The 27,251-nt window shown below is 66.6% G+C and overlaps 1 protein-coding gene across 1 annotated transcript; it reads left to right on the top strand.

Annotated features, from left to right (window-relative positions):
* The first annotated feature begins 295 nt into the window (after positions 1–295).
* PLCH2 (phospholipase C eta 2) lies at positions 296–27,251 on the top strand. The gene is made up of 21 exons (XM_047084210.1): positions 296–427; positions 2,371–2,613; positions 2,747–2,877; positions 6,571–6,741; positions 8,952–9,045; positions 9,242–9,445; positions 9,676–9,796; positions 11,558–11,729; positions 12,122–12,229; positions 13,423–13,581; positions 17,743–17,829; positions 18,129–18,211; positions 18,557–18,654; positions 18,750–18,932; positions 19,296–19,403; positions 19,984–20,108; positions 20,188–20,272; positions 20,443–20,589; positions 21,804–21,883; positions 24,036–24,333; positions 25,839–27,251. The coding sequence occupies exons 1-21, from the start codon at positions 301–303 to the stop codon at positions 27,059–27,061; spliced, it is 4,047 nt and encodes a 1,348-aa protein (XP_046940166.1). The 5' UTR covers positions 296–300; the 3' UTR covers positions 27,062–27,251.

Here is a 27,251-nt window from a genome sequence, read left to right as displayed (position 1 = left end):
AGGAACAGGGTCCTGCCTGGGGCCCCGCCTGGCCCGGGGCAGTCGGGGAGGGTGGCCGTGGCCGGGGCTGGGTGGCTCGGTCTGTTCCTGAGCTTGGGCCCGTGGCCCGGGCCAGCGCCCGGGGGTATGAGCCCGCCCCCGCGGAGGGCCGGCGGGCGGGCGGACGGTCTCTGCACCCCTTGTGCACGGGGTGGTGGGCGGTAGGGCTGGCCCGGCTCTCACGGCGCCCCGTCTGTCTTTGTGTCGGTTGTCTTCCGCCCGCCGTGTGCGTGACGCCCAGTGGAGAGATGCATGAGCGCCATGCAGGCGGGGACCCAGATGGTGAAGCTCCGTGGCAGCTCCAAGGGCCTGGTCCGCTTCTACTTCCTGGACGAGCATCGCTCCTGCATCCGCTGGCGGCCCTCGCGCAAGAACGAGAAGGCCAAGAGTGAGCAGGCGGCCTTGGGGGCGGGGGGAGCTGGGGGCTGCCCTGGGGGGGAGCGGGCGGCCACGAGGCAGCTGGGGAAGTCTCCAGGGGCCTCCGGGCCCGACACAGGCATCTGGTCGGCCTTGCCGTTTCGAGGTGATCTCTGGCGTCAGGCACAGAGGGATCAGGGCCCCATGGCCTTCAGGGCCTGCAGGACTGTGGGGACCGAGAGCCCATCCGGGGTGGGCTGAGGAGCAAAAAAAAAGGCGCTTCCTTCAGGGTAGCCGGGTCTAGACCTGCCATGAACAGAGGGAGAGAGACCCTTGTGGGGCACATGGAGGGCAGGGCTTCAGTGCCACATGTTAGCTCAGGCGACCTGGGGCATGAGGACTGGCACGGGGCGTGGGGGCTGCAGGGCCGCCCGGGGCAGGAGGGGGCCTGGGCTGGAGGGTTCTTGCAGGGGTGGAAGGGCGAGGTGGACGTCGGAGCAGGGCCTGTCAGGGACCAGGCTGGAGGCAGGAAGGGATACGTCAGGGTCCTCCCAGGCCCGGAGAGACCCAGCTGCACCAGGGCAGGGCCTCAGCCCCGCAGTTGCCAAGGGCACGGCTGCCGCCATGGGGCCTGGGAGCTTTGGCCGCCAGGGGCCTGGGAGCCCCTGGGAGGCATCCTGGTGGTGGTGGGGCGGGGGGTGGTGCGTGGGGCTGCCCTCTGGGCCCATGATGCTCAGATGGGGCCCCTCCTCTGGGCCCGGCACTGCTCCCCGTACTGGGCATCGTGTGGGAGTGGGTGATAAGGCAGGGGTGGGCAGGCCGGGACTGGGGGAGGCCGTGTGCAGTACTCAGACCTGACTAGCCTTGGAGGATACCAAGGAGGGAGGAATGGGGGGCAGCTGTCCCCTGCCAGCACCCCCTAGTCTAGGGCCCGGGACCCCCGCCCCTGCCATGCACACGCACGCATGCAGGGAACTGGAGAAGAGAGGTGGGCAGGCCCCCTGCCCTGTAGGCGGGCTCTGTACTCCCGGGAGCTCAGGGGGTGGGAGCAGAGGACAGGAGGGACACCCCCCCTCACTGCACGGACGAAGTCCCCCCTCCATCACAGCTCTGCCCAGGATAACTCCCAGAAGGGCACGAGTCTCCCCACCATCACTGCCCTGCCCAGGATAGCTCCCAGAAGGGCACGGAGCCCGCCGGGCAGGGCTGCAGGAGATGGGCGGGTGGTGTTGGGAGGTGGTGAGAGCTGGCAGGAGGGTGCGGTGGTCGGGGCCCAGCCCAGGGGGCCGGGCTCCCAGAGGGGATGCCTGTGCCCTGCACGGCTGGGAGGGGCCCTGCCGCCTGTGCAGGAACAGACCTGAGAACTCGTCTCCTCGTGGTAATTCAGCTTTGGAACGGAGGCCCCGTGGAGCCCCGGGTGCTATGGCCAGTAATGAAATCCTTGGTGGACCCGGAGCTGGTGCCCGCCGGGCAGGACCCCGCCGCACCCCTGGCCCCGCGGCCTGCTGGAGCCAGAGCCTCCTAGGGAGGCGGCGCGGGATCGGGCCAGGCGCCCTGTCGGAGTGGAGACACGAGCTGGCTGGAGCCTGACGGACAGAATTGGCCTGTCTGGGCTCCCTCACCCTGCAGCCTCGGCTAGTGCAGAAGCCACGCGCCTGGGGTTGCTAACTAGGGGGAGGGGGCTGCCCCCGAGAGCACGAGCCTTTCTCACACCCCGGGGGAGTGGGGAGCAGCCCTCAGGGTCAGAGCAGAGCGGGGAGGGGTGGGCTCCCCAGCCTCAGCACATGTGTACTTTTTCTTTGCCCCACCCTGACGGTCCCCTTCCCCAGCTCCGCCAGCCTCAGATGGGAAGGGGACCCACAAAGGTACCGGCCTTGTCTCTCGCGGGCCGAGCGGGGCAAGCTGCTGCGGCGGGCGGGGGCGCCAGCCCCTGGGGACGGGCTGTGACCGGCGGCCGTCCCTGCCTGCCCGCAGTCTCCATCGACTCCATCCAGGAGGTGAGTGAAGGGCGGCAGTCCGAGATCTTCCAGCGCTACCCAGACGGCAGCTTCGACCCCAACTGCTGCTTCAGCATCTATCACGGCAGCCACCGTGAGTCGCTGGACCTGGTCTCGCCCAGCGGGGACGAGGCGCGCACCTGGGTCACGGGCCTGCGCTACCTCATGGCCGGCATCAGCGACGAGGACAGCCTGGCCCGGCGCCAGCGCACTAGGGACCAATATCCTTGGTCTCGGGGGGCGGGTCCCTGGGTGGGGCTCTCCCGCCCCTGGCCGGGTCACACATTTGGGGGAGGGGAGGGGGGGGCGCGCTGGGCCTGCTGGACCCGTGTTGGTCCCTGACTCGGCCCTAAAGTGGCTGAAGCAGACATTCGACGAGGCGGACAAGAACGGGGACGGCAGCCTGAGCATCGGCGAGGTTCTGCAGCTGCTGCACAAGCTGAACGTGAACTTGCCCCGGCAGAGGGTGAAGCAGATGTTCCAGGTGGGGTCCCCTGCCTCTGACACCCCAGGCACAGGCTCTGTGGGGCTGAGGCTGCGTCCGGAGAGGAGGGGCCCTGCCCGAGCGGCGGGAAGTCCTGGGCGGGGTCTCTGGGCCCGCAGTCAGTGGGAGGCCAGGAAGCGGCTTGCCCCTTGCCCTGCGCCCTGCGTCTGCTGAGATGCCCCAAGTGGCCGCCTCTCTCTCTGCAGCTGTGCGGGGCCCTCCCTGGCAGCCTAGGTATTTGGGGCAGGTGTGGGTCCCTGAGGGAAACCACCCAAAGGAGGCTGCACCCCCTTTCCTCCACTCCCCCCCGCCGACTCCCCAGCGTTGACGAGGCACGCTGGCCTGGCGGGGTCCAGGGTGCACACTGGCCCGTGTTGCAGCCTCAGCTCTAGCTCCCTGCCCCCTGCAGCCTCCCGGTTGCAACCACCCCGGTGTTAGAAGTTATGAAAACGCATCTGTCAGCTGGGAGGCGGCCTTTATTGTCTGTAATTAGTTTCTCTCTTTCCGGAACTCCTGCTGGAGCAGCGGGGAGGAAAGGTGGCATCATTGGGTCCCGGTTTGTGGAGTTGATGGGCAAGCAGACCCAGGAGGAGGGCGCGCTCTCTCTCTGTCTCTCTCTGTCTCTCTCACGCGGGCACACACACACACACACGCACACGCACACGCACACGCACACGCACAGAGCCAGCTGCTCCACCAGGCACGGCCCCTGGTGGCTTCACTTGTGCTCTCGCCATAGACAGCTGGTGGTTCTTGGCCAGAGCGGGGGTGGGGACCCCGCAGCTCAGAGCACAAGGGTCTGTGCATGAATGAAGGGGCGAGTGGGATGCTCTCGGGCTGCTGGTCAGGGACTAGGGGGGCTCACAGGGCCCCTGCCCGGGCAGTGAGGAGCTGTCAGATGGCTCAGGCCTGAAGATCAGCCCCCTACCTGTACCCTGCCTACCTTACCTCCAGGGACAGCTCTGGGCTGAGAGGCCCTTCCAGAATGGTGAGGCTGTCAGGGGCCAGGCAATAGGCTGGCTTAGAACTTGGGGTCCAGCTTGGCCGGTGAGGTGGGAGGAGAGGAGTGTACCCTCACAGAATGGGGTGAGCGTGCACAGAAAGGTCCAGTGCAAAGTCCTGGCTTGAAGATGCACCACGCTGGGAGCTCTGGGGAGCCCATGCCCACCTGCCCCCCCTTCTAGGGACACTGGGCCTCTCACGTGCTCTCTGGGCACAGGGGCTCCCCACAGAGCCCTCTGACCAGCCCTCGGCCTGGCTGTGTCTGGGCTCCAACCAGATCCCCTTGAGGAATCCCAGAGCAGTGGGGACAGACCCTGCGGCCTATCTGTGGGGCCTGCAGGTGGGGCGGACTCCGGGCTGGCTCTGGAGGGGGAGTGAGCAACAGGGGCGGGAGACTGATGTTGGCCTAGAGCTGGGGACCCCAGGCCCTGGATAGCTCGGACCCCAGCAGCCTTGTCCACGGTAGTCCCTGAGTGCCTGGGCCTCCCTGGCCATCTTTGCGGCCGACCTTGCGGGGCTCTGGACCCCAGAGAAGGAGGGCTGGCCTCCAGCCAGGCAGAGCAGCTCTGATAATTAGCATCAGTCCGGTGGTCGAGGAGTCTCTGTATTGTTTCCACCACCTGGAAGTGCCTAATCAAAGGAGAGATCTGTGTGGTGGGTAAAGAGCGCCTTGAACACAGTTTCATTAACTCTGAGATAACAGTGGAGTGCAGGCCCAGTGTGGGCCTCGGGCCGCAGGGCAGCTCCAGCCGAGCGTGCCTTCACCTGCTGCAGTCACGGTCTGTGGAAAGAGGGGCCGAGGAATTACATCGGGAGGCAATTCTGGGGCTCAGGGGCCGGGTCTGTCCTTAAGGGTTCCCCGAGGGCTTCATCCTCATAAAATATTCTCATTCACCCCGCGGGCTGGCAGCGGGACAGAGAACAACAGGCAGCCACCCCGCGCTGGGCTCCCGGCTGGACCGCCCAGCACAGAACTTGGGGATGAGGGGAGGCCAAATCGCCCTGCGGGCTGGACACTCGACACACTGGGAATCTCTGCCCGGCTCCAGCCACACCCTGGGGAGGGCTGCTGGCCCGGCTCTGTCCCAGGGGGGTCCTGTGGTCTGCAGTGTGAGCCAGAGCCTGCAACCAGAGCCTGGCTGAGCCTGCCGGCTCTCAGACCCAGGGCTGTCCTCAAACCGAGCTCCAGGCACAATGAGGTCTTTGTCTGGTGTCTCCTGGGCCCCTGCGCATGTGGCTCTGGGCTCTGGTCCTGTCCCAGCCTTGGCACAGACGCTGGGGTCCTGGGGTGGGATGCTGGGACCTTGCTGGGTGCCCACGTCAGTGCCGAGCCAGGACTGGCCTTCCCAAGAGCAGTACTCTCCCTGGGGACAGGAACATGGGGGTGGCTGTGGCCACTTGATTCTCTGGTGATGCTTCTGGTTCAGAGAGGGCCTCAGGGACGTGGCACCCACCCCCCAGCCACCCCAGATTGTGTCACCACATAAGGAAAGACTCCAGATGGCGCTCAGAGCCGGAAGCGCTGCTGTCCATGGTGCTGACCCAATGTCAATGCCTGCTGTGCAGCCAACCTCCAGACAGGTCCTTCTCACACCCCACCCCCACCCCACCAGCCCTAAGAACTGGGGCTCTGGATCAGCACCTTCTACGGGACCTTTCTTGTCCATTCCCAGGGATCACCGTGGCCCCAGGGCACCTCAGGCTCCTCTGGGCAGCCTGGCCTCCAGTCGCTGGGTGCCCTTGTCCTCTGTGTCTGTCCCTGGCCTTGGCGTTTGGTGTTCCCAGGGTCTGACACTTCGGTAGATGCTCCCTGAGTAAGTGGGTTCATGAAGAAGTTCATGGTCTCACTGGGGTCTCGGTGGGTTTGCCCCCGGCGGGTCCTGCAGGAGTCGTGCGAGCTGCCCTGTCCGCAAGAGAAAGACAGTGGCCAGGTCCTCTCATCTCTGCTGTGGAGACTGAAGCCTGGACACTCCTGTGCACCCTGGGGCCTTGTGCTTTTCTAATCAATGGGCAGCAATTGTAATTACAGGCTCGCAGCCCAGGGTGGGCATTAACTCCAGGGTGGGGTGTTAGCTCCCAGAGTGCCGTGTTGATTCCAAAGTGAGGTGTTGACCCCCAGGATGGGATGTTGGCTTCCTGAACAGGGTGTTGGATCTCAGGGTAGAGTGTTGACTCCCAGGTGAGATGTTGGCTCCAGGGTGGGGTGTTGACTCTAGGGTAAGGTGTTAGCTCCAATGTAGGGTGTAGGCTCCCAGAGTGGGGTGTTGACTCCAATGTGGGGTGCTGACTCCAGGGTAGGGTGTTGGCTCCACGATGGGGTGTTGGCTCCAGGGTAGGGTGTAGGCTCCCAGAGTGGGGTGTTGACTCCAATGTGAGGTGTTGACTGCAGGGTAGGGTGTTGGCTCCCAGTTTAGAGTGTTGTTTCCCAGGAGGGGCATTAACTCCCATAGTGGGGTTTTGACTCCAATGTTGGATGTTGGCTCTCAATGTGGGGTGACTGTGCCAGGTGTAGGTGCAAGTTGACCATGAAAGACTGGGACTGGGAGGGCAGGGTCAGATCTGTGTGAAAGGGTTGCTCAGTGGCTTCTTGGTGGGAGAGTTGGAGCGAGATCCCAGTAAGTTCACTGCTGCAAGGATCCCAGGGAGCTATCGGGGTGAGACACTGGGGGACCCAGAGGCTTTGGCTTGCAGGAGGCAGACACAGATGACCACCAGGGTACACTGAGCTTTGAGGAGTTCTGTGCCTTCTACAAGATGATGTCCACCCGCCGGGACCTCTATCTGCTCATGCTGACCTACAGCGACCACAAGGACTACCTGGACGCCACTGACCTCCAGCGCTTCCTGGAGGTGGAGCAAAAGGTGAGGGGACGACAGCAGGAGCAGGGTCCTGGCATACATGGCCTCACCTTTGGCTCCCAGGGCACTTGAACCAGTTCACTGTGACCGAGAATCCTTCAGTCTGGAAGGATGGGCCACAGCCCGACACTCAGGGTCCTCAAACCTGCCTCCACTTAGTGAACCTGCTTTGATTCCCATCATGAGCCATCCCAGCATATTTCAGGGTGTGTCCCATGGAGGCCCTGAGTGGGTGGCTCCTCGGTGGGCCTCTGAGCGGCTCAGCCATGACCACAGATACCCTGAGCCTCCTCAAGGGACCCTGCACTTGACCACAGCACCTTTAGCATGGAGCACCTCATAGAACTGGGGTTCCATGACCCAACCTTCCCACCTGTTCCAGCCACAGGTCTGACTAGCTTGTACCCCCTGAGCCCCAGGCCCATTACCGCCACCTTTGACCCATTTGTCCAGCAGATGCCCAGATGCCTCCAAGTGCCAGGGGGCTACCCACCCATTTCTCTTGACTCTAGGCCTTCTTGTCTATACCCAGAGGCCTACTGCTTCCTGGGCACTGCCCTGCTGACTGGGGGCCCAGTGTCCGGAGGCTCAGGGATGTGGGCCCCTCAACCTTGGCCCAGGCAGGGGCTGGGTGTCACCTGCTGTGGTGGGCAGGAGGCTGGAAATCCATAGTGGGAGAGGGGAAGGCCAGTGTCCCCTGAGGAAAGAGCGTCCCCGTGGTGGGGCCCAGGCAGTGTATATCTCCCACCCTAAGGGCTGGTGGGAGGCGGCCGTGAGGACCAGCGTCCACACTTATAACTTCCTGGGATCCTCAGGGACCCAGTTTGGGGCAGAGAGTGGGAGGGGCAGTCAGCCTTAGGTTAGAGGCCACGGGCAGAGGCTGCTGGGCAGGGCCGGGGGCTGGGTGGCTGGAGCAGCTGTAGCACCCAGGCTGGGTCTACACGTATCTACCCAGGATCTCCCCCGCCCCTGCCCCCTGCGGCTGTCCTGGGTTGGTGTCTGCCCCACCTTACCCCACGCGGCCGTCCTCGGGGCTGTGCTCCCAGGACCCCTCCCTGCTACTCACACAGTTTGCTGGGGTTCCATCCTCGTGGAAGTGTGCCTGCCTCCTCTCCTGTCCTCCTAGGGGAAGCCCTGGGGTCTGACCCAGGCAGGAGAGGCTGGCACCAGCCTGGCTAGATGCTGATACCCCAGGCGACTCACTCCCAGCCCAGCCACTGTGGGCAGCACTGGGATGAGGCCGTGGGTTCTCTGTCCCTGTTGCCGGTGTACGTGGGGGTGGAGGGTGGGAAAGTGGCCCTGTCTGGGAAGGGCAGTACTGACTCATTATTCCCTACCCTTTGCCCTAAGCTTTCCAGAAGCTTTTCCCTATATCTGGGGCCAAAGCTGTCCACCAGGTGGGTGGTTTGAGCCCGGACCCAGCCCCCAGACTCTGGGCCTCCCAAGGTCCACAACTACTCTGGGCTCTGACCCCATTTGCCCCGCTTCCCCGCTATCACCTGATATCCCTCCCCCACCCCCGCCTACACGGGACTTCCTAGAAGCCCTGCTGGTGAACTTGCTTCCGGGAACTGAGGGCTCCCGGCCTGGGCTGCATGGCAGGGCCCTGGGAGACCACTCAGCCTCTGACCAGGGCAGGGTGGCGGGGGTGGGGGGGCGGCATCGATGCCCAGGGCCGCTTGGGCTCGGCTTCCGTGTGCAGCTTTCCCGAGATGGATGTGGGTTAGGCAGCAGGGGGAGCCAGGTAGGGGAGGCTCCCCGTGCCCCTGGGGCTCCTCCAAGGTGGGACTGGTTCTTCTGCACCTTCTCACACATAGGGCTCCCTGCCAGGCCTGCCCTGGTCTGCAGCTCTTGAGACCCCGACACGGTGGGAATGAGGGGTGGGCCAGCTGATGGGACCAAAGACCCCTCCCCTGTGTCAAGGATCCTGTCCGACACGGCTCTTCCAGAGCCATGTGATCCACCAGTAGTCCTCCGGCCACTGAGTCCCAAGTCCCACGACGCTGAGGGTAGCCGGTGTGCCGCCCAGTCAGGGAAGCACCCTGCAGGCGCCCGAGCCTCCCCCTGACGCCCACGTGGGCAGTCTTGATGCGACAATCAGGGGCAGCCTGGGAGGCGGCGGTGGTGCAGGAGGAGGAGCGGGGGGAGCTGCCTGAGGCTAGCCCGGGGCCAATGACGGGCTAGCCTGGGCTGAAGCCCCTACTCTGACCTAGATGACGGGGGTGACCCTTGAGAGCTGCCGGGACATCATCGAGCAGTTTGAGCCCTGCCCAGAAAACAAGAGCAAGGCGGTGCTGGGCATTGACGGTGAGCGGGGCATCGCTGCGGTCCGGCTGTCCCGGCGGGCTGATGGGCAACCTGGGGGCCTGGACAAGTGGCCTGGGCAGAGAGTTTACGGTTCCACGTGGCGGGGGTGGGGGGCGATCCTGAGATGAGTCCCGTGGTGGCGGGGGGGGGGGGCTGGCACGCAGGCCCTAAGCACCCTCCCACGCTCCCCACGCAGGCTTCACCAACTACACTCGGAGCCCCGCCGGCGACATCTTCAACCCAGAGCACCACGGTGTGCACCAGGACATGACGCGGCCACTGAGCCACTATTTCATCACCTCGTCCCACAACACCTACCTCGTGGGTGACCAGCTCATGTCCCAGTCCCGGGTGGACATGTACGCCTGGGTCCTGCAGGCCGGCTGCCGTTGTGTGGAGGGTGAGCGGCGGGGGCCGTGGGAGTCCGAAACCCCCTCGGGCCCGGGGGCCTTGGGCTCCGGGGGTCTCTGAGCAGGGTGTCTGCCCTCCTTCCCGGGCAGGGGCTGTGATAGGCCTCTCCTGGTGTTAATTGCTGAGCGAGAGGACTGACCCCAGTCAGTCCGCGAGCCGCGGGTCTCTGGGCATCGGCGGCTAAGCTCCTGGAGCTGACTGACGTCTGCCTTCCCGCAGTGGACTGCTGGGACGGGCCCGACGGGGAGCCCATTGTGCACCATGGCTACACTCTGACCTCCAAGATTCTCTTCAAAGATGTCATCGAGACCATCAACAAATATGCTTTCGTCAAGAATGAGTGAGTGGCTGGGACGGGGGCGGGGGTGGGGGAGGGGCTCGTGCGGCCCTTCCTGCTACTCCCCCACATCCTTTCTTGGGGGCAGGGTTTGCAGAGGCCAAGGGGCTGATCTGGGGGTCCCTCGTTGAGGCTGAGGGTCAGGGAAGGGAGTGGAGCTGCAGCTCCGGGGAGAGGGAGGGCAGTGGGCGCAGGAAGGGACGGCGGATTGGCTGAGCAGGGTGCGTGTGCGAGCAGCCCCCGTCCGCACACACTTGGCGACCCCTGCTGTCAGCCGCCCTCAGCGGTGGTGGCTCTGGCACTAATTACCCCCGAGAAGCTACTCTGCGTCCAAACTCAATTTGCTGTCACTCAGCTGTAGCTACAGACACCGTTGAACAGAATCCTGTTTAGTTTCTGGAAATAGAAGACTGCTCCCCTGCCCCCCCTCACCCCAGTCACCTTCAAGTCCTGGTTAAACAAGGCTCAGAGGTAAGGAAAGAGCTAATTTAATGAGGGAGGGGAAGAGAAGCCAGATTGATTGAGGACATAGAAATAGAGGGGCCCCTCCTGAAAGAGCTTGCCCGAGCTCTGTCTCGGGCTGTCAGGAGGGAGTGGGAGTGAGGAGTGGTGGCCTGGTGCCTAGACTTGCAGGTGAGAGAGGCATCTCAAGGTAGGGGGGCTGAGGCAGACAGATGTCCTGTAGCTGCCGAGGACCCAGGGACGTGCTAGGGTCCCAGGACGGGGCTTGCCTCTCATGTGCCAGCATAATCTTTGCAGACATAGGGTTCTTCCCTAAGCCCTTGTGCCACAGGCTTCAGTCCCTTGCCTGAGAAGTAGGGAGAATACCTTCCCACCAAGTCCTGTTTGCACTCTCTGCACCACAGGACTCGCCCATCTCTTGCTCTGATTCATGCCATCTAGGTCTGGGTCACCTACATTTTCTAAAAGGATCATGTTGCCTTTCGACAAAAATCCAAGTAAAATGTGCACACGGTTAAAAAAATAAATCAAACAAGGGTGCCTGGGTGGCCAGTCGGTTAAGTCCAACTTTGGCTCGGGTCATGATCTCACGGTTCGTGGGTTCAAGCCCCATGTCGGGCTTTCTGCGCACAGAGCCCACTTTGGATCCTCTGTCTCCCTCTCTCTCTGCCCCTCCCCTACTCACGTTCTCTCTCCTCTCTCAAAAATAAATAAACGTTAAAAAAATTTAATAAATAAATCAAACAACTGAGGAATGTGTAATGAAAGTGTCCATGCTACACTCCCCATTCTACACTATGAAGGTAATAACAATGTTCTACCAGATGGAATGTGCCAGGCTTATGTCTCCTTTTCTTATGGGGCCGATGTTGGGACCCCAGAGCCATTCACAGGACAGTGTCTCCAGTATCTAGGCCAACAAGATTATTTTTCTCAGTCTAGTCATTGTTCCACATTGCACCTGTTTAGTTCACATTATTTTTAAACCATGACTGGCTGACTTGCTTGCATGTTTCCTTTTGTTTTCCTGGAGTTTCTAATTGCCTTTGTTTTTTCTTATTGGGCTATGAATTGCATGCCTTCTTTACCTGTCCCTAACATCTCCCAGATCCTTTCCCACCCACGCAGTTGCTTTTCAAAGCCATCGATGGGCCCCTTCTCAGAGTGGCTGTCAGTTCCATCTATCCTGGCTGCCGGTGAAGGTCTCTTTTCATTCACTGGTGCAGGTGACTTGAGGTCTCACACATTTGGGGGCCTAGCCCTCCCCTGGCTTACTCTGCTCCTTCCACCTTGGGGCCACAGGTACCCAGTGATCCTGTCCATTGAGAACCACTGCAGTGTTATCCAACAAAAGAAGATGGCTCAGTATCTGACGGATATTCTTGGGGATAAGCTGGACTTGTCATCAGTGAGCGGTGAGGATGCCACCATGCTTCCTTCTCCGCAGATGCTCAAGGGCAAGATCCTGGTGAAGGTAAGCCCCTCCCTGCCCCTTCTAGGGCCAGCATCCTGCTGGGCCTCTGGCCTCTGATCTGTGGCCAGGTGAGGGGCAGTTGCCCTGCTCTGGACAGTCCAGGGCTCCACACCACCTGTGGCACATTTGAGGAGTCAGGGTAGGCCCTGTGCCAACCTGGCCTCAGTCTCCCTCCATGGTGGCCATTCAATCTAGGGACCTCTGTGTGCACACCCAGGCGTCTCCCTCCCGCACTGCTGCTGCAAGGAAATGCCAGACTGGCTTCTGCCCTGTGGCCTGAGGTCCACAAGCAAGCTTGAGAAAGGCTCCTTCCCTTTGCTGCTGCTCCTGTGGCTACTGGCCTCCCAGTACTTCCTGCAGAACCCCTCCCATGGTCCGCCACCTCCCCCCAGGGCAAGAAGCTCCCTGCCAACATCAGTGAGGATGCTGAGGAGGGCGAGGTGTCTGATGAAGACAGTGCAGACGAGATCGATGAGGATTGCAAACTCCTCAATGGGGATGTGAGTAGGGGCTGGGAGGCCCTTCCCTTCGTGGGGGGCGGGGGAGCCGCAGTCCCGAAGAGCAGGCTCACGGCCTTGCTGTGAGAAGGCAGTGGCTGAGAGAGGGACATCGGGCAGATGTGAGGGTGCTTTGCACGGCAGTTAGACAACTGGGCACACGCTCAGCCGGGGTGGGGGGCCTTCCCTGCCTGCCCCTTCACCCAAGACGTGGCCCTGCACTCCCAGCTGGCAGAGGTGCTGGGGCTGGGGGCTGGCTACACGGGAAGGAGGAGTGAAAAAGGGCTTGGCAGAGGGGGGCTGGGGGGACTCTGTAATTAGCATCTTTTGTCCTCTGGGCACTGTTCTAAGCCGCTGCTCCGAGGCGGGAAGGCATTATTTCTCCCTGAGGGGCCATCGGATGGGAAAATAATTGTTCAGGAGCATTCCCAGCCATGCTGGCTAATTATTTGAGAAAGCCCTGAGGCAGCGGAATTCTCCGCTTGGATGTGCTCTCCGCATATTCTCCGCATATTCTCTAGAATATTCTCCGCATATTTCTCTGGCTCCGGGTGACAGGACACCCGAGTTCTCTGACGCCTCGGGTGCACCCCTCCAGCCTGGGCTCTGGGGCACCCAGATGCCCACGGCCCAGGCGCTGCCCTGGAGGGGCCCGAGTTTGTTAGGGCTATGATGGGGGCTGCTTCGGACAGAGAGGGCACCTAGAGGCTATGCCCCGGGTGCTGGCGGCCGGGCCGCCCATCCCTGCCCCCTGCCCATCTCCTGAGGGACATCGTAGCCACTGGTGGGATCCCAGATCCCGAGCTGCTTCGGGCTCTGGGAGCCCAGCGTGGCCACCGGGCACACCGACTGCCTCCCCCACTGGCCAGACACCGGAATCCCTGGGGCAGGGTCGTGCAGCTAAAGGGGTGCAGGTGTTAAAATCTGAGAGGCCTGGTTCAGAGCCTGGAGGTCACTGGCTGTGGCCCTGGGGCAGATCGTAGGCCTGAGGTGCGCCCCAGGAGCTGGGTGGTGTGGGGGTAGGCAACGCAGTGCGGGGGTGAGTGTGCGGCCAGGGGTGTGAGAAGCCGAGACGGGGTTCGGGCTCCCCGGCTCCAGCAGGCCCCCGCGGCCCTGCCCGAGACCCTGGGGGCTGTCACCGCTGCTGCCGTGGGGCTGGCGGCTGATGGCAAGGGGCGACCGTGTGGCTCTGGCAGGCCGCCACCAACCGGAAGCGTGTGGAAAACATCGCCAAGAGGAAACTGGATTCCCTCATGAAGGAGTCGAAGATTCGGGACTGTGAGGACGCAAACGACTTCACCGTGTCCACGCTGCCCCCGTCCGGGAAGCTTGGGCACAAGGCAGAGGGCAAAAAGGTGAGAGCCCGACGGCCGGTGACGTCAGCCTGCAGCCGGGTCAAGGGCCTGGAGCACGAGGTCTGTGCACACCGGTGCACGTGTGTGTGCATACACACATGCCCCCGAACCCGTGCACACACCCACACACACCTACGCGTGCACACACGCACCTCTGCACACACACCTGCACACACCTACTTGTGCACACGCACACCCGTGCATACACCTAGTTACCTAGTTGTGCACATGCACGGCCGTGCACACACCTGCACACACCTACTCATGCACACACGCACCTCTGTGCACACACCTGCACAGACCTACTTGTGCGCGCACACACCTACATACCTAGTTGTGCACGCACGCACGCCCGTGCACACACCTACACACCTAGTTATGCACACCTGTGCACACACCTGCACACACAAGCCTGCGTGTGCACTCATACCACTGCCCACTGGCCCTGCTGCCTGCCGGCCTGCCTCTCGACCCCGGCTTCTCTAGGAGCTCACCTCAAGCTGTTTTGATTCTGATCATAAGGGACTTGCAGCCTTCCTTGTGTCACAGGGTGGCTGGCCAGGGTGAAGGGGTGGCCCCATTTGCGTGGTTGCTCTGGTGTGGTTGACGGCTGTTTCCTTGAGGTCCCCAAGGGAGCTGCCCCCCACCCCCCACCCCCCACCCCGGGGATTTGCAGCTCTTTGTGGAAGGGGACTTGAGCATTGCCTGGGGGCTGGAGGCCAGGCACCTCCTGCTGAAGGGTCTTGTGAGTGACAGAGAGGGGCACACAGCGTCTCAGAGCCCAGACAGTCTTGGGGAGCTATCTAGCTGGTCCAGGCCTGGAGTCCCCGACAGCCTCACGGGGAAGCAGGGCTGGGCTCTTGGAGGTATCTCATGGGGAGAATGGCGGGCGTGAAGCATGTGTTGGGAGGCGCTAGGCCGGGCCGGCGAGGCTGAACAGTCTGGGGCCCGGCTGGAGAGGGGCCGCGAACCTCGAAGGTCAGGTGCATCAGCTGAGAGGCTCAAGTGCAGCTGATCCCCCAGGGGCTGTGGTGGGCAGCGCGGCTGGTTTGGGGCTGGGCGGGGTGTGGGTCAGCCCTACAGACCCTGTTTCACAGTGAGCAGGGCTGCAGGGCAGGCGGGTAGAGGTGGTGTCTACCCGTTTGGAGAGAGCCCTGCCCTGCCCCCTGCCCCCTGCCCCCTGCCCCCTGCCCCCTGCCCCCTGCAGAGCTCACCACTGTCTGGGCCCCGGGGAAGGTGGGAAGGCAGGTGGGGGGCTGGGCTTCCCGGGCAGTGTGTTTAGATACAAGTGTCTGTCGCACCCACAGGGCACGTGGTACAGCCGGTGCCCCCGGACACTGGGGGTCCCTCTCTGTGCAGGTGGCCCCCACAGGTCCCATGCGGACAGGGCATTGCTTATTTCCAGTGCCCAGATTTCTAGGTGGGGGCTTGGGGACGTGCAGGATGGCAGCTTGGACCTGGGGAACTAATGTCCATGTGACTTTTTGCATGAGGGGGAGCAGGTACTCAGGGAAGGCTTCCTGGAGGAGGAGAAGTCGTGGCAGCTTAGGCTGAGCTGCCAGGCGTGGAGCTTGGAGGGGGCGTCAGGGAGGACCCCCCGCCCCCAGCAGCATCAGGCCCTCCCCGGCTGGGGCACGCGCAGGGGAGCAGTGGGGATGCAGGGCACAGAACTCTGTGTGTGGGGGGGGGCTGGGCAGTGTGGTCATGCACCTGCTCCCACATGCCTCTCTGTCCCCTTTGCCGAGTGGCCAGAGGCTGTGGCCCCCGTTCCCTGGGAGGCAGTAGGCAGATGTAGGATGGGCAGACTGGTGGGGAAGAAGCAGGGGGCAAGGAGGGGACCCCCGTCTTCAGTGCCGGTGCAAGTCTAATGGGCACGGGTGCTGGCCGAGGGCAGGCCTGATCTTCTGTGAGGGAGCCGGTCCCCCCGACATCCCGAGTGGCCAGGACCGGAGGTTCCTGCTCGGAAGGGCCCTGCAGCCCGCACTCCTCCACCTGCCTTCCCAGTGGCCCCGCCCACGAGGCCGAGCTCTCGTGTCAGGCCGTGTCGAGGGGCAGGAGTGGCCCCACTGCGGGCCCTCCGCTTCCCACGGCCTCCCTGAGGGTGGTGCTCAGGCCGGTGCTGTAACCTCTGCCAAGATTGGGGGTGCGGGGGCGCGGGCGTGCAGTGTTGCGGGCGTTAGAGTGCGCAGGGGTGCGGGGTGTGTGTGCAGAGGGTGTGGGTGTGCAGGTGTGTGGGGGTACAGGGGTGCTGGGTGTACGGGGGTTGTAGGTGCATGGGTGTGCAAGGTGTGGGAGGGTGCGGTGTGGGGGGTGTGGTCATGTAGGTGTGTGGGAGCTGAGGGGGTGCGGGTGTGGGGGGGTGCAGGTGTGTAAACATGCAGGGTCCAGGGATGTTGGGGTATGAGCATGTGGGCGTGCGGGGGTGAGGGGGTGAGTGTGGGTGTTCGGGGAGTGTGGGGGTGTGAGTGTGCAGGGTATGGATGTGTGGGTATGCAGGGGTGTGGGTGTTCAGGTGTGCAGGGTGTGGGGGAGCGCAGGGTTGCTGGTATTTGGGTGTGCAGTATGTAAGGTATGCAGGGGTGTGGGCTGCAAGTGGGTAGGGTATGTGGGGTGCGGGCATGCTGGGGTGCAGGGTGTGCAGGCATGCGGGACTGCAGGGTGTGTGGGTGTGCAGGGGTGCGGTGCGCAGTGGTACAGGGTGTGTGGGTACAGGGGCGTGGGGGTGTGGGTGTGCAGGGGTACGGTGCGCAGAGGTACAGGGTGTGCGGGTGCGGGGGTGCGGGGTGTGGGTGTGCAGGGGTGCGGTGCGTAGGGGCGCAGGGTGTGCGGGTGCAGGGGTGCGGTGCGCAGAGGTACAGGGGCGCGGGTGCGGGGGTGCCGCGTACGGGGGTGGGGTGGCGACAGCAGGTTCTGGCCGAGGCAGCGGCCGCTTCTCCGGATGCGGGGCCAACAGGCGCCCCTCCCCGGTTGTGCGCAGATTCAGAGGCGCGTGTGCGCGGCGTTTCAGGCCGTGTTTACAGAGCCGTGAAGCACGTCGGCCTCAAGCGGCTGCAAACGCCCGGCGTCTGGCTGCCGGCGCCTCTGCCCGCGGGCCGCGGAGCCATCAACTAGTCAGGAGGGACAGGGGCTGGTGTTGCCAGGCCAGGGGAGGGAGAGACACTTGTAAGCGCAGTCTGGGGCGGGGCTGACGCCCAGCGCCTCTGCTGCGGCGGTCTGTGCCCCGGGGTCGGCACCAGCGCCTCCCGTGCCGCCCCCTGACCCCGGCATGGGGCACGAGGAGGGCAGACGCGGGTGGGAGCCGGGAGCCGGAGAGGCGCCTGTCCTGACTCCCCACGGGCCCGGGCTTCTCCGCAGAGCAGGAGTGGGCAGGGGCAGGGCGGGGGCTGGAGCTCGGGGGCGGCTGCGGGCAGCGTCTTGGGCCGCACGCTCCTTTCCCGACGTGTGAGCCACGGTGCACGGCGCTCAGGTGGGGGGCCGAGGGCGCGGGCGCCACAGTGGGCTCTCTGCGGCGTGAGGTCCCGTCCCCTGTGCCCCTGGGGTGGAGCTGACCCTCGTGTCCTCCCCCCTCGGGCCCAGTGGGGCCCAGCTTGAGCTCCTGACCAGGAGCCTTGCTCACCTCTTGGCCGAGAGGCCGGCGGCTCAGGCCCGGGCACGGTTGGCGGGGAGTTGCGTGTGTGCAGACGCACGTACGGGACCGGGTCTGGGGGGGACTGGGGGGGAGCAGGGAAGGTGCTCCATAGACAACGGTGCAGAAGCTCCCAGAAGCTCCCAGAAGCCCCGAGGGTGATGTGAAACGGCCGCTTCGGGGGCACAGACCGCATCTGTCTAATTAGGTAATACTTTGGTCTCTGTAAGAAGCAGGACAAGACGTCAGAGCTGCAGGGGTCTTCATAAAAGCCTTACATAAGCATGCTCGGCCGAGGAACGTTCCAGACACACAAACAGCACTTACCGTACACTCGCCCTCCACGGGAAAAGAATTCAGAACTGGGGCCTTAATGAGTTCAAAACACTTCTGGAGGAGCCCGTGGGGCCTCCACACTCCCTCTCAGACCCCTGCCTCTGCGCCCCCGGGGCGGGCTGGGGAAGGGTGCCCGGAGCCTCGGAGCCTGGGGCCCTGAGCCTGGGCGCCCCCTTCACCGCTGTCTCTCCGTCCCCTAGGCTGAGGACGGCGTGGAGTCCGGGGAGGACACCGGTGGCAGCAGACGGAACAACCGGACCCTCATGAGCAGCTTCTCCAAGCGCAAGGTCTGGCGGGGCTCCCGGGCAGGGGCGGCCGGCTCCCCGTTCCTGTGCCCCCCGGGGGTCCCTGGGCCGGCCAGCCGGGGAGCCCCCTTCAGCTCCCGGGACCCCTGACCTGGCTTCCAGAATCCCCCCTAGCTCCACCGTCCCACTGGGGCTGGGGTTCGGAGCCGGCCTCAGCACCTGGCTGGGGCTGGACGCAGCAGGTGCCTCGATGGCCAACCTCCCCAACCGGGCACACCGGCCGACGCCCCTGGGTCACTGGGGGGCCCCACGGGGCCTCACTCCGCTGTCCTTCCACACAGAAAAAGAGCAGCAAACTAAAGAAAGCGGCCAGCATGGAGGAGGGGGGCGAGGACCTGGAGTCCCAAGGCAGCCAGGGCCGAGGGTCAGTGCCCCGCCCGAACGGACCGCGGCAGCGGGAGGCGCCGCGGGAGTTGGATGCGCGGGCCCTGGGTGGCGGGGGGACCGCGCGGTGGGCTGGGGGAGTGGGGGCCCCTGGGCGCGGACCTCGAGGGGGCCGGACTGGCCAGCGTCGCCCCCTGCGCTCGCCTCCAGCGCCTGATGCGGCTGGGGAGGCATCCTTCGGTGGGGTCCGCGCCGGCACCCGCCCCTCCCCCACGTCGCTCCTGGGTGGAGCCGGCAGAGGCCTGGGGCCTGCCTCCCAAACTGGGGTGCGCAGGCTGGCCTGAGTCGGGAGGCCCTGACCCCCTGTCCCCCGCCGTGCCCGCAGGGCGAGCCGGCAGAAGAAGACCGTGAAGCTGTCTCGCGCCCTCTCGGACCTGGTCAAGTACACCAAGTCTGTGGGCATCCACGACGTGGAGGCGGAAGGTGAGGGGACCGGGGCCCCCCGGGGGGGGGGGCGGGGAGGGGGAGGCGGGGCGCTGGCCTGCCTGCGCCCCTGATGCCGCCCCCCTGCTCCGCAGTGGCGTCCAGCTGGCAGGTGTCGTCCTTCAGCGAGACCAGGGCCCAGCAGATCCTGCAGCAGAAGCCGGCCCAGTACCTGCGCTTCAACCAGCACCAGCTGTCCCGCATCTACCCCTCCTCGTACCGCGTGGACTCCAGCAACTACAACCCTCAGCCCTTCTGGAACGCCGGCTGCCAGATGGGTGCGCGTCACGGGGCGGCCGGCCTTGCTCCCTGGCCGCTGGCTTTGGGGAACCTCTATCACCCCCTGCCGGTGTCGCCCGGCCGGCCCTGCGGGGGGCGGGGGGGGGCCCGGGACCCCAGGACGAGGAGGGAGAGACGGAGGCACGTCCGCCCGTGTCCCCGGGGGTGGACGGGGGCTGGCGGGGCAGGGCCCCGGGGACGTTCTGCCAGGACGCGCACACACGCCCCGCTCACGCACAGGGCTGTGAGCCCAGGGTCCCCGCTCACATAGGTGAGCCCTGAACTCGGGCAGCCGTCGGGGGGGGAGGCGGGGCGGCGGGCGGCCGGGCGCTGACCGGGCCACGTCGCCTCCCTGGCCGTAGTCGCCCTGAACTACCAGTCGGAGGGCCGGATGCTGCAGCTGAACCGGGCCAAGTTCAGCCTCAATGGCAACTGTGGCTACGTGCTCAAGCCCCAGTGCATGTGCCAGGGTGAGGCCCGGGGGCCCAGGGACGCGGAGCTTCAGCGGGGCCACCTGGTGGGTCAGCCAGGGACACGGCCCCCGGGATGCCAGAAGGGGGTGTGCGGGGGAGGACCCCCACCCTGCCAGGAATCCGCGCGGGGTGCGCTAGGGAGCCCCTCCCCACGCTTGGCCCCCCATGAGGTTCCCCGGCGTGACAAGCCTGAGGGGACTCCCCAAGGACTCAGGCCCAGACACCCCCAACCACGTGTGGCTTTCTCCCCATTTTAAAGTCTTCCTGCTCCCCAGCTTGCAACTGCCACCTCCTCGGGTGACGTGCCCGCAGAGCCCCACCCAGGGAACCCCGCACCCGGCCCCGCACCCGGAGGCCGTGTGCCGAGAGGGGAGACGAGCCGTGCCCGGTCACAGGGTGGTCACGGGGGCGGCCAGCACGCGGACCCCTGGGACCCCCGCGCCGGAACGCCGCCTCCCGCCCCCCGGGCCTGGCGCTCCCGTCCAGCAGGAGGGTGCGGTGGGGTGCCCAGACAGCCCGGCGAGAGGGTGGAGGCCGGCCCCGCTCCCCCTCAGCCTGGCACCCCCGCACCCCCCAGGCGTCTTCAACCCCAACTCCGAGGACCCTCTGCCCGGGCAGCTCAAGAAGCAGCTGGTGCTTCGCATCATCAGCGGGCAGCAGCTCCCCAAGCCGAGGGACTCGATGCTGGGGGACCGGGGCGAGGTAGGAGGGGCCCGGGCCCGGGTGGGCGGGGCTGGGGCACCACGCCAGGCCAGGTGCCAGCCCTGCCCTCCGCGCCCAGATCATCGACCCCTTCGTGGAGGTGGAGGTCATCGGGCTCCCCGTGGACTGCAACAAGGAGCAGACGCGTGTGGTGGACGACAACGGTGAGGCCCCGGGGGCCACAGGGGACGGCCGGGCGGGAGCGCCCCTGGTCAGAGCCCAGTCCCCAGGTTCTCCCGGGCCGGGCCACCAGTCCCCGAAGGAGGCGAGGGCCCAGGTGGCCTCCGGGCTGGACCTGGGGTGGGAGGTGACACCTCCACCCGGTGGCCTCTAGGATTCAACCCCATGTGGGAGGAGACCCTGGTGTTCACGGTGCACATGCCTGAGATCGCGCTGGTGCGCTTCCTCGTCTGGGACCATGACCCCATCGGGCGTGACTTCATTGGCCAGAGGACACTGGCCTTCAGCAGCATGATGCCAGGTGCGCAGGGGGCCGGCAGGGCAGGGAGGGCAGAGCCGGGGCCAGGGTCCCCTGGTATAGAGACCAGCATCTCCTGCAGAGCCCAGTGTCCCCCATAAAGACAAGCATCCCCTCAGGCCAGTGTCCCCCCACAGGCCACCACCCTCCATAGAGACCGGTCCCCCCCACAGTCCAGCGCTCCCCCTAAAGACTGGTCCCCCCAACAGGCCAGCGTCCCCCATAGAGACTGGTCCTGCCCACAGGCCAGTGTCCCCCCACAGTCCAGCGTCCCCCATAGAGACCGGTCCCCCCCACAGTCCAGCGTCCCCCATAGAGACCGGTCCCCCCCACAGGCCAGCGTCCCCCATAGAGACCGGTCCCCCCCACAGGCCAGCGTCCCCCATAGAGACCGGTCCCCCCCACAGGCCAGCGTCCCCCATAGAGACCGGTCCCCCCCACAGGCCAGCGTCCCCCATAGAGACCGGTCGTGCCCACAGGCCAGCGTCCCCCATAGAGACCGGTCCCCCCCACAGGCCAGCGTCCCCCATAGAGACCGGTCGTGCCCACAGGCCAGCGTCCCCCATAGAGACCGGTCCCCCCACAGGCCAGCGTCCCCCATAGAGACCGGTCCCCCCCCACAGGCCAGCGTCCCCCAGAGAGACCGGTCCCCCCCACAGGCCAGCGTCCCCCATAGAGACCGGTCCCCCCCACAGGCCAGCGTCCCCCATAGAGACCGGTCGTGCCCACAGGCCAGCGTCCCCCATAGAGACCGGTCCCCCCCACAGGCCAGCGTCCCCCATAGAGACCGGTCGTGCCCACAGGCCAGCGTCCCCCATAGAGACCGGTCCCCCCACAGGCCAGCGTCCCCCATAGAGACCGGTCCCCCCCACAGGCCAGTGTCCCCCACAGGCCAGCGTCCCCTGTAGGTCAGCTGAAGCCAGGACTGAGTTTCTTTCTGTGAGTCGGTCCCTGCCATGGGCGGGCCTGGAGACACAACAGGGAGCTGAGGAGGAAGGTATAAGGCCAGGGGCGCTTTGTGGGCGGGATGGGGGAGGGGAGCCCAGTCTGTGGGGTCCCCCAGGCCCCAGGAAGAGGAAGAGGTCGTCGCAGGACTGAGTGATACCGGAGGGCTTCCTGGAGAAGGAGCCCCCAGAACTGGGCTCAGGGGTTGTACTCGGGGCCCGGGACCTTTGGGTAGAGCGCGGGGCGGGGTGACCGTGGCCTGGCTGTTTCAGGCTACCGGCACGTGCACCTGGAGGGGATGGAAGAGGCCTCGATCTTTGTCCATGTGGCCATCAGTGACGTCAGCGGTAAGGTGAGTGCCACCCGCAGGGCCATCTGCCCGGCCCACCCCTGCTCCCACCCCGGCCCCGTTGCCAGGCTGTCGGGCCTGGTGCTTACTCCTCTGGGTCTGTGTCTCCGCCTGCAAAATGGGCAGTAGGGACACCCGACCCCGGTGTCCCGGGGCCGCTGCAGGCACCAGGAACCGGACACCCTGGCCCTTCCTGGGCACCCCTGCCCCCCACCCCCCGTCTCTCCTAAACCTCCTCACTCCTACGTCTCAGGGTCCCCGATTCTCCGTCCCTCTCTGGAGGGTGTCTGCCTGGCCCTGCCCCCCACCCCGCATCCCCGGACGGGGCTCTCGCTCCATCGCCCCAGGTCGCGGAACCCAGGGCGGCCCCGTTCTGTGCTCCGGGCCCAGGCAGGGCGTGTGTGTGTGGCGGTCCGTCCGGTGTGCGTGGGGGGCCTGCGTGGTCCCGGCGCTGTCTCTCTGCTGCCACCTGCGCGGCCCCGCGGCACCACGGGCCGCCTGGCTCTCGCCCGTCGTCGTCACCCCCGTCCGTCTGTGGCGTGTCTGCCTGTCTCCGCGGGCCCCGCGCCCGGCTGTCGGCGTCTCACAGCCTTCACTCTGTCTCTTTGGTCTTGCAGTGAGCTTGCCTATGTCTAAAGTCTACTTTTAGAAGGACAGTCCCGTTAGGAGCTCGAAGGTACCCCAGCGCCGGGGCGGCGGAGCCCGCCCGCCCCCCCACTGCATGCTCAGGCCGCCCCCATTAGCATCCGTGATTCCCGATAGCATTTTGGAGACTGTCAGCTCATGCGACATGGATCGTGCCGCGGCTCTGGGGTCCCTTGGGCCATGTTCAGCCACAGAGCAGCATTTACGAGGCAGGTCCAGGACTTCAGCGAGGCCTCCTGTGCGTGGACCCCTCCCGGCCTCCCGTTCCCTCCTCCGTCCTCTGTCCGCCACCCCGTGTCCCCCGCCTACCTCCGTGTCTGGTCCTCTGGCTTTGAGCGCCCTGCCCCCCTGCCCCCGTCACCCTCCCTGTCCTCGCCTTTCCTCTCCGCCCCCACCCCCCACGTGCTCCCTGACTCCGTGCGCCCATCACGTCTGGGGTGGGGTGGGGTGGGGAGGCCCCAGGGACCAGGAGCTCGGAGCTTGAATCCTGGACCTCCTTCTAAATGGCTTTGCGGGCAACTTCGCCCAAATTGCAGTAGATTTGGGATCTTGAATCGGGAAGCTGATTCAAGTGCTGGCCACTTTAACACCTCCGCCCAGACGTGCCCCTGTGTCACTGGGGAGTGGTGGCTGTTGTCGGGGCCTCTGCATGCGAGGACCCCTCTGGCCTCTGCACTCTCGACACGCAGCCGCCGGCCTCTCCGGCGTTGACCCGGGTACTTGCCGGCTGGTCCCGGGGGCCCCCAGCTGCCCTCCTCGGGCGGGGAGGCTGTCGGGAGAGGCCTCGCGGGGACTTCCCGGGCCCGGCTGTCCGGGAAGGCCCGAAGCCGGCGGCAGTTCAGGGAACGCCGAGCCGGCACGGGGCCTGCCCTTAGGGCTGTGTGAACCGAGAGCAGGGTGAGGCTGGCAGCGGGGCAGGAAGGCTTCCCGGAGGAGGCAGCAGGTCCGAGGAGTGGGCCGGGCAGGGCCCCGGGAGAGCAGACCGCCGGCCCGCACCCGGCTTTGCTTGCTTCCTCAGCCTGTGGCGCCCGAAGGTGGGGGCGGACGTGAGCCTGGCGGTGTCTGCTCCCGTGGGGTTTTCTCCCCGTGTCAGGCCCACCCCGCGGGCCCTGGGCCGGCCTGCTCCGCCACAGCCGGGGGCTCCGTGAGGGGCACACGGTGTGGGCGCGGGACCCAGGGTCCGGGGAGAACCCTGGGGGGGGCCTCTCCGTCTGGCCGTCGCCGGGCCCGCCTGCCCTGGGACCCGTCCGCCCTCCGGCGGCGCCTCCCGGTCTGCGCCAAGGCCGTGGCAGCTGCCGTCCCCGGAAGGGGCGCCCTGGACACCCTCTCCCGCACCCACAGCCCTGAGCGGCACGAGCCCGACACGCTCACCGGTGCCCTCGTCGGGCTGGCTCTTGGGCCGCGGCAGGCTCGGGCCCGTCACCGCCTGCCGGAGCGTGCCGGGGGCCGGGCCGGCGGTCCCCGGTCCCCGGTGCCCGGCCGCTGGCTACGTGGGCTCCTTCTCTTGCAGGTCAAGCAGGCTCTGGGCCTAAAAGGCCTGTTCCTCAGAGGCCCAAAGCCCGGCTCTCTGGACAGCCATGCTGCTGGTCGGCCCCCGCCTCGGCCTTCCGTTAGCCGGCGGCTGCTGCGGCGCACGGCCAGCGCCCCGACCAAGAGCCAGAAGTCGAGTCGCGAGGCCTTCCCGGAGCTGGTCCTGGCCACGCAGGACCCCGGCTCCGAGGGGGAGGCCCGTGACGTGGCGGCCCCCGGCCCCGGCCCCGCTCTGGAGGCCTCGGCCCCGGAGGAGCAGGGCAACCGCAGCCCCCGAGGTAAGGCGCCGGCGGGGAGGAGCCCGGCGCGCGGGAGTCTGGCCCGGGGGCGGCCCCCCGGTGCGCCCGAGGGCCCCGGGCCCGCCGGGATGGCCGCCGCCTGCATGAAGTGTGTGGTCGGCTCCTGCGCCGGTGAGGACGCCGAGGGCCCGCGGCCGGGACGGCTGCCCGGCCCGGGGCCCGGGGCCGGGCGCGAGCCCGTCAGCCAGCAGCCCCGGGCCCGTGCGGACTCGCTGGGGGCGCCCCCCACCGCCGCGGGGAGAGGCAGAGGGGCCCGGTGGCAGGGTCCGGGCGGCGGCGGCGGCGGCGGCTCTGTGTCCTCCGACTCCGGCAGCCTGGGCGGCCCCGAGGTGGCCCCCCGCTGGCCCGAGGGCGCCCGCAGGCAGGCAGGGGCCCTGCAGCGGGAGATGAATGCCTTGTTCGTTCAAAAGCTGGAGGAGATTAGGAGTAAATCCTCCACGCTCTCCGCCGGTAAGACCCGACGCTCCTCCGCGGCGTCCTCTGTGCTGCCCCCACTCCGCCCCTCGGCATGGCCGGGCCCGAGTCTGCTGCGCCGCCGCGCCCAAACCGCCGCCTCCGTGTGCTCGTCGTGGCTTTACTTCCCGCTGCTCCCTGCTTGCCCGGGGGCCCCCGTAGCCCCCAGCACCCCTTCCCCAGCTGACTGCGACCTGCCCGCGCAGATCCCCACCCCCACCCCCCTCCCCCCCAGCCCCTAAGCGGCCAGGGAAGCGAGAGCAGGTCTGACCACAGCTGCCTCGGGGGCTGAGGTTGCCCCCCTCCCCCCCCCAGTGCCCCCATGACCCGGCTGCCCTGGATGCCCTTCCTAAGACCCGGGGGAGCTTCCAGCCCCCCTCGTCTCCCTCCGGGGCCGGGCCGCGGGTGTCCGGCCCCTGACTCTGCACCGAAGGCCTCCGGCGAGTCCGGCGTGGGTCGGTGGTGCCCTGCAGAGCGGCCCCCGACGCCCCCGAGACCCCCGGACGGTGCCCAGGGTGTCGAGTGGAGTAGACGGCACCTGCTCGGCCCTGGGGATTCATTTATGGCCTGAGCCGCGCTGAGCACCGGCTGTGACTGGACCCCGGCCTGCGGAGGGGCTGAAAGCTGAGCTGTCCCCTCCCCGCCATCCCTGCACCCGCCCAGCCTCGATGTTTGTCCACCGGGCAGCCCCACCCCTATGCTGACCACCCTGTTCTCCTTTCTGTCCCCACGCTGCCTCTGTAGTTAGGGACTGAGAGCAGCCGAGTGCCAGGTAATGGGGCCCGGTCCCCCGGTCCCCCGTGCACCCTGTGCCGTCCCCGGCCCGGCTTGTCGGCCGGGCCCCGTGGACCCTGCCCGTGGACACAGGCCCATCTGCCCACTACCCCACCCCCCCCAGCCCCAGCAGCGGCAGAGCCGGAGGGCAGGGTGGGGGGCAGCTGCGTGCCCACCGAGGGGCCTGGCTGTTGGGGGTCCTGCGGGCACCGTCCCTGGGGGATGAGCCCGACACGCTCCTCTCCTCTCGTCCACAGACACCCGCCCTTTCTCCGCGCAGAGGCCGGGCTCCTCCCTCCGTGGCCTGGAAACCATTGCCGAGGAGCCAGCCCCGGGCCCCGGCCCCCCACCTCTGGTGGCTGCCCCCCCCAGCCCCTCCCCGGGAGGGCTGCCGTGCCCGTCGGGACCTGCCGCCGAAGTGGCCAGCCCCCCTGTGGTGGCTCTGGGAGCTCCCACGCCCTTCCAACTCAGGACCCGGAGCAGAGGGGACACGGAGCAAGCCCCAGAAAGCCATCGGCGGGTGTACAACGGTGGGGGCCCAGGGGGAGCCTGCGAGGGGGCCCCCGGCAGCCAGACGGTCAGAAGGGCTGACGGTGACGGGAAGGTGCCCCCGGAGATCCCGGGCGGATGGCGGCCCCTGGCCGGGCCCTGCCCCACCGTGTACTCGGACGCCACGGCTGGAGACCGGCTATGGCGGCGGCTGGAACCGGGCGGCCACCGAGACAGCGTGTCTTCATCCTCCAGCGTGTCCTCCAGCGACACGGTCATCGACCTCTCCCTGCCGGGCCTGGGCCTGGGCCGTGAGAGCGTCTCCGGGGCTCCAGCAGGACGCCTGCCCCTGCGACCCTGCTCGGCCACGGCCGTCCGCCTGGACCTGCCTGCTGTGACCAAGAGCAAATCCAGCCCTAACCTGCGGGCTGCCAGCCAGCTGCCCACGGCGCCGGAAGAGCTTCAGCCCCGTCCGCTGGCCCCTAGGCCACCCTGGGGCCGCCTCGCCCTGGTAGGCCTCCGGGACTGCCCTGCAGCCGCCAAGTCCAAGAGCCTGGGGGACCTGACTGCTGACGACTTTGCCCCTCAAGTGGAGATCCTGGGCCGAAGCCTGGGCCTGGCGAGGGAGGGGCGGGCGGTGCGGGGGGCGCGACGGGACGCCCTGACCGAGCAGCTGCGCTGGCTCACGGGCTTCCAGCAGGCCGGTGACATCACCTCGCCCACCAGCCTGAGTGGCTCTGGGGAAGGGGTGCCCGGTCCCCCCGGCTTCCTGCGGCGCTCGTCCTCCCGCAGCCAGAGCCGCGTGCGCGCCATCGCCAGCCGGGCCCGGCAGGCCCACGAACGGCAGCAGCGGCTGCAGGGCCCGAGAGGACCCCCGGGGGAGGAGCGGGGCACCCCGGAGGGTGCCTGCTCCGGGGGCCAAGGGGGCTGCGGGGACGTGCCGGCCCCCTGCAGGGGCTCCGCGGCCACCGGCCTCCTGCTCAGACTCTGACGGGGGCTCAGGGCGGATCGCAGCTGCCCTCGCCTTGGCCCTCCGTCTGCCACCCCTCCCCACCCCCCTCCCTGGGGAGGAAGCGGCCTCCTGGTCTCAGGGTCTGGGGGCATGTTTCCTGACGTTAAGATACACAACAGAGGTATTTAAAATTTAAGAGACAAAGCTTCTACTGCATTAAAATGGTGCC

The sequence above is a fragment of the Lynx rufus genome, unplaced genomic scaffold, assembly GCF_022079265.1.
Source record: "Lynx rufus isolate CCGP_SWC_20201006 ecotype Redwood Valley unplaced genomic scaffold, mLynRuf1.p SCAF_2, whole genome shotgun sequence".
NCBI lineage: Eukaryota > Metazoa > Chordata > Mammalia > Carnivora > Felidae > Lynx > Lynx rufus.
Note: the sequence above shows the minus strand (reverse complement) of the source record. Positions and strands in the feature narration are given on the sequence as shown.